Source organism: Morone saxatilis, unplaced genomic scaffold (assembly GCF_004916995.1).
Source record: "Morone saxatilis isolate NCDOM2014 unplaced genomic scaffold, NCSU_SB_2.0 Contig1, whole genome shotgun sequence".
Classification (NCBI taxonomy): Eukaryota; Metazoa; Chordata; class Actinopteri; family Moronidae; genus Morone; species Morone saxatilis.
Window position 1 is genome coordinate 2,914,131 of NW_023339651.1, and position 10,361 is coordinate 2,924,491.

The following is a 10,361-nucleotide window of genomic DNA, read 5'->3' on the forward strand; positions in this document are numbered from 1 at the left end:
AAAAAATAAAAGAAATCAGCGCAGCCCTTTTACATACAACCCAACCTGTAAGACCTTTTTTTTTTTTTACCCCCCAAACACATGAGTCATACCCAACGGGACCTTTGGACCCGGTGCCCGTTCTCACAGCTCGTGGCTGTAGACGTGATCTTCAAACACAGACTGCTCCATGTTGTCACAGATCATGGTGCAGAAGGGACAGACTCTGTGACTCTGCTCGTGCTGCTCCAGTTCCTGCTGGGTTATGAGAGGGAACCTCTCCTGGCAGTGACGGCACACCAGCGACTGCAATGGAACAGAAATAGAGGCCACGCATTAGAAGCGGTAACAGAATAGGGAGCGGATTATGTTTTAAGGTCCGCTTCGAAAATAAACTGTAAACAGTTGAGTCACTCTCAACACATCCCTCGACTGAACATCGAGGGATGTGTTGTGGAGTTCAGCTGCCCTGTGTCCTGCTTTTAAATACTACTTCTTTCAGGTTTCCTTTTTCTACCACTTTTAGGTCATTTTGTGATTCATGACTGGAAAGATTATAAGATTGTAAGAAAATACAGATAAATAACCCGCTACTGCTCACTGACAACACGTTCTGGAGAGGAATCGTATGAGTGATGGGTTCATTTGACTTACCTCTTCCTCTTGGTCTGCAACGCTCCCTGCAAGGAAAGAGAAACAGGCCAAATTATTAAACAAAATGACCGTTAATTGTTTATTCTTGGCCTGCAGCTATGATGATTAAGCTGTTAGGTGGTGATATGGATGAAATCTTTGGTGTGGACGGCCCTTAATTCACCCAGAGATGTTAAAGTTAATAGCCATTTCTGTAAAAACATAAAATCTGTTTATAATCTTCTAATATACTATCTAATAATAGCATTAATATCGCCCAATCCTAAGCCCGTCACTCACCTATGGTCTCATACAGGTTCTCAGCCTGTTCAGTTGACTCCGGCTGCTGCCAGTCTTGGGCGGCAGGCGTGGTGCCAGCTGGCGAGGTGACGTCAGGCTGCATGTATGACGACTCGGCGGGGGGAGCTGCCTGGATGTCAGCGTAGGCTCTCCGCAGCGCCTCGATATCATTGGTGAGATTCTGACAGAAGAAATACAGTTGAACAAACTCTCAGAACACAAAGCAACCCTCTGAATCGAGACGATTGTGTAAAACGTACCTGGTGTTCTCTCATAAGCTCCTCTTTCTCTTTTTTCACCAGCATGATCAAGTGATCCTTGTCTTCTGTGTCGCTTTCTCTCTCTGCAATCTTTTCATGGGCCTCTCTGAGTTGTAGCTGAAAAATAACGAAAGGAAAGAAGCCGTCGCTTTCAACACACAGATATAGAAAGCAAACCAGAGTTATACACTACATGGCCAAAAGTATGTGGACATCATGTGTTCCTCTCTTTTGATTTCAGGCTTTGATTTATTCAACATTGTGTGAGGTTGGGTCCAGAGCTTGCGTGGTGCACAGCTCTCGAACAGCCTCTCTCAAAGTCTCAGAGAAGCCAAATATTTAAAAATCCTTTTAGTTTTCTTTAGCTTTTTCTTTATTTTACACCTTTTATTTTGTGGGTTGTCCACTTCAGTCTGCTTTGGGGGTTGCGGTGACGTCTCGCTGACCACGACCAACCCGTGACAACCCCCCTTCCTCCCTCAAACAACCGTACATGCAGCTGAGACTCAGCTCGTATCCGTACTCGAGACCAGAAGCAGAAACAGATGGTTTTAAAAGTCTGTTTTAGAAGTGTTCAGCTCTCAGTCCTCCTGTAGCGTTCCTAAAAATACAGCTTCATTGTATGCAGCAGCATTAAGATTTCCCTTCATTGGAACTAAAAGGTTTAGCTCATAATAACATGTCCACATACTTTTGGCCACATAAATATACTTGAACCGAGGTTTTTGTCTTCACTTTACCTCTTGTTTGTTACATTTCCGGTTAGCCTGGTCCAAGGATGAGATCACGCCCTCCAGCTGCTCCCTGAGTTGCGTCACCTCTCTGTCCAGATACTCCACTCGGCTCCTGATGTTTTTGGACTCCTCCTTCTCAGTGGCCAACTTCGCCTGAGTGTCCTGCAGCTTGCGGGTGAGAGTCTGACACTGCTCCTGAAGGGGAAGACATCGTAACATTAAGCACAGAGGAACGCTGTGTCATTGTTTGTAATTAAAAGCCTCTTTTTTTTTTAAAATTTGTTCCCACCCTCAGATCGTCATCTGGGCTGTTCAGTGGTGTATCCTGCTGCGACAGCCTCCTGCATAACTCCTGGTTCTGTTTCTTCATGTCGTCCATGTTGTGTGCAAGGCTCTGCAACCTCAGCAGCTCAGCAGAGAGCTTCTCATTCGCTTTCTCGCTGCTCTGGACATCAACCTGGTAAAACACACATTTGAATACAGGACCAAAGTTCACATCTGGACCCAAATCTTGACCTGTCCTGTTTTTAAGTGTTTATAATGGCATTTATGAGCATTTAACACATGATGTTGCTCCACTTTATTGGCAAAGTTATGGTCTGATAACGGTCTGTCTCTTAAAGGATCAGACCTGATACATGTTATTCTTCTAATCTCAACTGAAAGGTCCATTAAGGAGCTCTAGCTTTAAATCACGCCACAGTCTTCATCAGCAGGTGCAGCTGGCTCAGGTGTCATCTGAGGCCGAACACCATCTCTGAACTGAGACGGGGGATACGATGTCTCCAGATATGCGACCACTCGTTATCAGGTCACATGGCGACACCTGAGCCAGTGTCATTCGCTTGGGGGGAAAAAGCCAGTAAGTGGACCTTTTGGAGTCAAGAGCTGCAGCTGTAGATACTCACCTAAAGCACCAAATGTGTATTAATCCGCAGATGAAAGTAGTTCCTTAACAAATTCATCATTTCCTCCTGTTTGAGTAACTTTTGCTGAAAACTACAGCAAGCAGCTGTTTAAGTAAATTACTAAACCACTTTTTAAGAATTAAACTATATATTTGTGAGCTGTTTATAAAGATTTACAGTACATCTCTCTTCTTTGACTCTGGTCTGGCATCATGACATTAAATTAGCCGCTTAGTGGATCCCTTTTTAAAGGATTTTAATGTGGAAATTTGACTTTTATTGACACATCAGACATACATTGTTGTTCCAAGCAGATTATTATAGGTCTTAATAAATGACTGGAGGGGATCTTTAAGTAATGCTAGCTTAATTCCTTAACCTATTTGTGGCCGCAGTTGAAATCATACTATATTTAGTCTTCTTTATTTGTCCAGACTAATAATAGTTGTGGCAACTTTTATAATGGACTTTATAAATAGGAGCTTGTCGCATTCGTGTGCTGAAAATATTTAAAAAATCCCATTTTTTTTACTGCTTATTCAGGGCATTTTCAACTATTTTAGGAAAAAAACAGTTGTCCCATGTGCCCAAAGACTAAATAGAGTGATAAGAAACTGGCTGTATCTCAGAAACTACAATTATTTGAGATCTATGAACTCAACGCAAGTTAAATGTCAAACATATGCACGCACATATAGTGTTATTTCATATGGAAAACACACAATTATAGCGTTTTCCTCATTTGTATGTAAGATTTGTATGCCAAAGTATGTCAGTGCCTCATTTCAAGACTTTAAACATAGTCTGAGTTAGACTGTTGCACAGAAAGGTACCTGCAGGAGCTGGATGTTGTCATTCACTTTGAACAGTTCCCTTTCTTTTTCTCTGATTATGGAATTTAGCCTGAAACACACACAAAAAAAACATTTGTTTATTGTTCAGAAAACATTACGCACAAGTTCTAACAGCCGACTTTAACTTGACTCACTTGCAGATCTCCTGACTTTGAGCATCGACCTTGCCCCTCAGCTCCTCACGCTCCTCTTTGAGCTGGTTGATCTTCATCACAGCTCGGTCGTATTTCTCCTGAGCGTGCGTCTGAAACAAATGCAATATTAAAAAAATAAAAGGACTCTTACAAGAAATAGTCGGAGCATTTAACAGCGAGATGCAACGATCTCATACCTCAGTTTGTTTTGCCGCTTTGTCGAAACTCATGCTTTGACTAATTTTTTCCTCAGCAGCTTTACGTTCTCGTGTCTCCATCTGCTTCATCGTTTGGGTCATCTCCTCCTAATATTGACATCCAAAAGTTAGGTTTTCACACTGATTCTGTAGCACTGGGTTTATATGTTCACACGTGGATCAACAACAAACCTTTAAGTGGTCTGTTTCTTTCTGCCGTTCCTGTAAGGTGCTCTTCAAGTTTTCATTTTGCTCCTTGATTTGACCCAGTTCTTTGAGCAGCTGACTCTTTTCTTTCTCTTTCTGTTCGTTCTCGTCCTGTAGAAAAGAAACACGGTTCATCATATTATAGTTTAACTCCACAGTTTCACAATGAGCAAATGTCGCCACTATCACCGAGATGTTACGATTAGTTAGATAAGCAGACCTTCAAGCTGGCGGCGTCTTGCTGTTCCTTCTGCAGAGCTCTTTTCAAGGTTTCGTTTTCCTCCATTATCTGAGTCAACTCTTTCTGCAGCTCAGCCTTCTCACGTACGCTCTGCTCGACCTGTTCCTGGGTTCAACGAAGCACATTGAATCAATATTAAGCTGTATTTACTTTAGCCATCTGATCCCATTAGATTATAAAGAGTTGTGTCACAGAGCTCAGTCAACAACCCTGCTGCAAGAACAGCATTATCAAAAGATACAGTCACTATCTCCAAATCTAGATACCTGTGTCGTGATAACCAGGAGCTCGTCATCCGTGCTGCTTTCCATGTTTTGCTCCACTGGGTTTCTGAAACAGAAAGGAGTGCTGGCTCCTCGCACCTGGCCAGTACTGTCGACGTAGCAGAACTGGTAGAACTCGATCTCATCCTTTGGCAGGTAGTAATCTAATTGGGCAAGAACAGAGCAGACTGCTAGAGGGCAAGATCTTTTTTCTAAATATATATATATATATATTTCTTTTTCTTTTAATTTGAATCTAGGACAGCTGACCAGGAAAAGGGGAGGAAAGAGGGAAACAGGAGGGGGGCGGGTGATTACACCCGCAGCAGAGACTAAAGGTCAGAATTCAATGACCCAGGCTGCTGCACCGAAGGACCTTTTAAAAAAGTATCGCCAGCACGAATATTTAAAATCATTGATGTATCTTTGTAAAATTGAAGCATGTTTTATATTGTTATGTTGACCAACAGTCCAAAACCAAAAAAATATCCAGTTTACAATTATATAAGAGAGAAATACAGTAAATCCTCTCGTTTGACAGGAAGAAATCAGGAAAAGTTTGGCATTTTTGCTCGATAGATATTATATTTCTGTTGATTGTTTAATCAATAAATAGCCACTATTATACTTATCAATTACCCTTGATTCTTTTAATTTGTGGCTAAAGTTATCTTAAACTTACACCCTTACTGTAAAACTGACATATTGTTTCACTCCCAGGTAACGAGCATTATAACAGTTCCTACATTTGTTTTTAAGATACACATTTATGATGAACATTAGTTTTCCCTTTTGTCTCTTTCTAATCTTAAAGGCCTCTCTCCTGACATTAAGTATAATATGTTTGTGCGTTTTTTAAGGTGTTTCATTCACCAAACAACACAAACTGCCTCCTTGTTTATGTTCTTAATCACACCTAACAGACATATACTGTATATTTAACTAATTAGCCTAGAGCCAACGGACCCAAGATTAATATTAGGGGCCAGAAGACAATTATAAAGGATCCACTGCATTATGTGAGACAGTTTCAGCTGTTTGGGGCCTAAAAAGAACTAACTGAGAAGGGAAATGAGGCACACAGAGGCTGTAACTTGCACTGAAAGGTCATACTGTGGCCTAAAAGACTCAGAAACTGTAAATATCTGTGAGCGGTTGAGCTACTATAAAGAGCTAGATAACCTACACGTAACATAAAATCTGACTCTCTAGTTTACATAGAGAATTTGACTGCAACAGATAACCTGTATGAAGGCACTGAGTTTCTATATAAACACGCAGCCAGCTCATAAAAACAGAGACTGAAGCATCAACTTGAGCTTAAAAGTGTTTACACTTTATACTGAAACTTCTTACAGGATATTATGAACATAACAAAGCATTATGTAACCCTGCAGCAAAAGTGAAACTATTTCTTACCTTTAAAAACAGCCTGCCTTGTCACAGACTGCTCGACCACATCCAGACATGGCTCCACCCACACAAAGGTATGATAATCCTTTGTTGTGCTCCAACCCACCTGGAAAGGAAGAAGTGAGACCAAGACTTCCACTTCACGGAAAATAACTGTGGGGCTACCTGTGCCATCGCTTTCCTCACCTTAAAGATGCCCACCCAGTCCCTGGGGTTGGGCTGGAAGGCTGCGGTGAGGGTGTAGCTGCAGGTGATGTGGGTTGAAGGCTGGTATGATTGCGGGATGTCCGTGAACACCACCTGGGAGTAAGTGCGTGCGGAGGAGTTGGTGGCTGCGACCTCTGTGAAGCTCTCCATGCTGAGTGAACAAATAAACAGTGATGATGAAACATGAGTGTGACTGATAACCGCAGGTGTCACAAGATGGTCTCTGGTAGAACAGAAAGGGGTTTTTTTTTTTTTTTATAGGCTTCTTTCTTCCTGTGGTTGTTTTTGCGCACTTACAATCTTGTTTCCAAATTGATTACGCAGTCATAATTAACTGCTAAAACTCTTCCCAGAGCAGAACAGGCTGATAGATATCAATAAAACTATTCACCTCCTCTCCGGAAATGGCATTTAATCTGTTCTAAAAACTTTTAATAGCACTTTAAAGAGCACTTTTAAAAATAAAGAAAACGAAAGTAATCACGCCAACAAAAAACAGACCGCACCCGAAACATTATGTATTGATTACTTTGCTACACGATATTGGTTTCACTCTGAGCTCTTCTAACAAACCCACACTTTCAGTAAATGTTAGGATATAAAAACATTAAAACTCACATGTTTTCGGTGTCACAGCATCGAGAACAACCGTCAGTCAGCAAGTCTGTCCTCAACAGCCACTGCAGTGCGTTCAGGCGCTGCTCGGACATTTGTACCACCAGGGTTGTAAATACGACATCACTGTTCTGCCACTTAAAGGTCCAGTGTGTGACATTAAGGAAGGATCTGTTGGCAGACAATAATAGTCTTTAGCAGCTTAACTTTGAACCTTTAACAGCGTAAATAGATGCAACTTTATGGATCCAAAACAAATCTTCTCATGAGGCTTTCAACTTAACTTTTTAGCTATTTGTTTTTTCTTTTATAAAATGTAATAGATTTTTATATTTCTTCTTTTACTTTTATATTTTCTACGCATGTTTATTTATATTAGATGCAATTAATCTGAACTAAAACAAAAACATATACTTTTTAGTCGACACAGTCAACATGGAGAGTATATTATTTGAATTAACTACTTTTATTATCTTTGTATTTATTATAATACATGTTGTGCTGTTTAAAAAAACATTACTTAATAACAAAATAACAGAAAAGTGGACATAATAATAAGTTTGTAGGCTGCAAAAAACAATCACAGCTGACCAAACGTTACATCAGTGGAGTCAGATAAGCTCTGATATCTCACAGGCTCATGTGCGCACAAATCAAATACACAGCGTCCTCCTTTCCGATTGGTATTGAAGGCATCAGTGGTGGTGCATTGTGGGAGATGTAGTCCTATTTTGACAACTCACTCCTTCCTCTCTTCTGCAGTGTGAGATAAAATCACAAGAGGGAGCCAAACTCATTACAAACTGATGCTGCTGCGTGAACCTGTAGTTAAAATAATTTATATATTCACTTTAAAGCCAAAGGGGAAATGTTTATTGTATTTTATTGTGTTTTTATTAGTTTTTTACAAGCAAACTAAACATGCCTGAGTGCATGAAAGGTTTCCAATCAGTCAGTTAAAGAAGCCATATGATAGAATTTGGACATTAAGCCATTTCAGCAGATTTTACCACTTAAAAAAAGCATAAAATAATAGTAATAAAACACTAATAAATCAAATTCAAGTAGGCCACCCTCTCTCTGAACGGTAATATTCATATAATAAAATAACAATACTACAATTATATATATTTTCTACTGGAACTCATATGTTGGGTAAAATTTATATAAAAAAGATAAAAATCATAATTTTACAAATGTGAAAATTGTGCACTTATGGTTAAATTAAATAATAAGAAACAATAGATCATTTATATCAGTAAAACTGGTGATTTTATGATAAATCTTGGATCCTACAGTATAATAATAATATATTATTATATAGAATAATATATTATTATTATATATTATTTATTTTTTTCAGGGCAGGTGTTTTCAGATAAAAAAACATGCATTTTGTGCAGAAACTACCTGATAATAATGAAATATATGTGGAAACCTAAAGCTTCACCTGTGGATCAACCTTTTCTCATCGGTGAGCCAAACAACCAATCAGAAGCGAGTATTCTCACAGCCCGGCTTGCGATTGGCTGAAGTTGTAAAAAGGGGGCGTTCCATCTGCCGGGCACCGCGCTCTCCTGTGTGTGTGTGTGTGAGTGAGTTCATTCATGTTTACATTTGTAGTCTCGTCCGTGCGACCACCGACTCCCGCCAACAAACAACAACATTTACCGGAGGCCGCTCGGTTTGTTTGTGTTTACCGCCCCCCCCCTCCTCCCTCCGGTAAACGAGAGGACACTCCTTTCTGTAACGGTAACGTCAAAGTTTACGACATTTTATAGCCGTTTAAAAAAAAAAAAAGTTGACCTCTAGTGGTTGCTAGGGTAAACATTGCGTTACCACGGCAACGGCGCTACGTATAGGTAGCTGCGTGAGGTTTTATCTTTATTTGGTGATATAAAACTAAAGATATTGATCAGGTGAAACGTTAAAACTGTGTGAAATGTTAAGGAGCGTTACGTGTTAATTAGTGGAAACTGAATTGTGACTGTTTTTTTTTGGTTAAAAAAGGATTTATGTGTGAAAAGTCTCAATTTAAACTGCTGTATTTACAGTTTTTACTTATTAGTATGGAGAAATACTCGATTACAAGCACAGATCCTGCAAGTTTAAGTACAGTTATACAGAAACATGGCCCCTGGGAGTGTTATATTATTATGTAGGCTTTTATGGATTATTAATTCTGATGCATTAATGCATTTTACTACTGCAGTTGCTGCTGCAGCTTTTATTTACTGTCTGAAAAGTAAAAGTGCAGCTTTTAAAAGTAAAGTACAATATTTCCCTCTGAAAGAAAGAAGTATAAAGCAGTATATACTATTTACTGCTTACAACAAACCAGAGTTTTCTTTTCTTTGACCAATCAGTGTACAAACTTACATTTTTATTAGCTTTTGTGAACAGTAAATCCTGTATTTTAAGCAGTTATTTAGAGATATGGTGGATTACTGTCTGCACACCAAGTTACACTGAATATGAACCAAGTTTTTCATATTCATGCAGTTTCTCGTACAGTCGGGGCATTAAAATCAGTGTTTAATAGCAATAGTTTGAGGATTTGATGTTGTTTCTTTGGCACCACAAATCAGAAAACTGTACCCAAATCCTAATTTGAAAAGCTAATTTGTAGAGCAGAATAATAATCTGCATATCCAATCCACGCAGCCGTCCTTACAGACAAAACCAACTGTTTATCGTCGATTTTCTTATTTAATAACACACCTGGGACATCCTGCTTTCTGCACAGAAGAGAAGAGAAGCTACACATTGATTATCCCTCCATAAAAACACAACATAGACACTTTGATTGATTCATAGAGGAATAATTTCAGCACTGTTGCCGTCACCTGATTGGGAAACGTGTCTGCTTTGTGTTTGACCAACATTTCCCCCCCCCCCGAGCTCCGTTTGAGATGCCACGCCGCTTTTCAGCACAGATTTAAACCCAACAGCTCGAGGCGTTGAAAAACACTTCTCCTGTTTCAGTGAACAAATATCAGGGATTATCCGTCTCCCCTCGCTCCCCGCCGAGGTCTCCCGCTCATCTTCTCTCCATCACGTCGAGAGGGATCAGGTGTTTTGTCTCTCACAGTTTCTAATTGGTCACCAGATCCTCGAGCGCGTGAGTCAATCTGAACCGAGCCTTCCTTGTGATGATACAAATCTTTTTTTTTGTCTTTGTTTCAGAGGCCGGCGGTCGAGAGGTCGAGATGTGGCTCGTTGGTTTGTCTGCTGAGGAGTGCGACGGCGTCTTAGTAGGGATGTGTGGTGTGTGATGTGTGGTTGTGTTGTAAGTGTGGTTGTTGTTAGTGTGTGTGAATGGGGGGGGGGGAGGGCAGCAATCTCTCCATTTCCTAAACGACCACTGTTCTCTACTGTGTGTGTGGGGGGGGCAGCATCTTCCAACGCCACTGTTC

At 40.2% G+C, this 10,361-nt stretch overlaps 1 protein-coding gene across 1 annotated transcript; it reads right to left on the bottom strand.

The window, feature by feature from the left end:
• Window positions 1-27: 27 nt before the first annotated feature.
• On the bottom strand, window positions 28-7,105 carry calcoco2 (calcium binding and coiled-coil domain 2). The gene is made up of 15 exons (XM_035669241.1): window positions 6,949-7,105; window positions 6,310-6,481; window positions 6,130-6,229; window positions 4,714-4,874; window positions 4,427-4,552; window positions 4,192-4,317; window positions 4,000-4,107; window positions 3,803-3,912; window positions 3,648-3,717; window positions 2,196-2,363; window positions 1,913-2,101; window positions 1,173-1,289; window positions 913-1,093; window positions 634-659; window positions 28-285 (listed from the first exon to the last, which is right to left on the bottom strand). Exons 1-15 carry the CDS (start codon window positions 7,038-7,040, stop codon window positions 124-126), a joined length of 1,908 nt encoding a protein of 635 aa, XP_035525134.1. The 5' UTR covers window positions 7,041-7,105; the 3' UTR covers window positions 28-123.
• Between the last annotated feature and the right edge of the window lie 3,256 nt (window positions 7,106-10,361).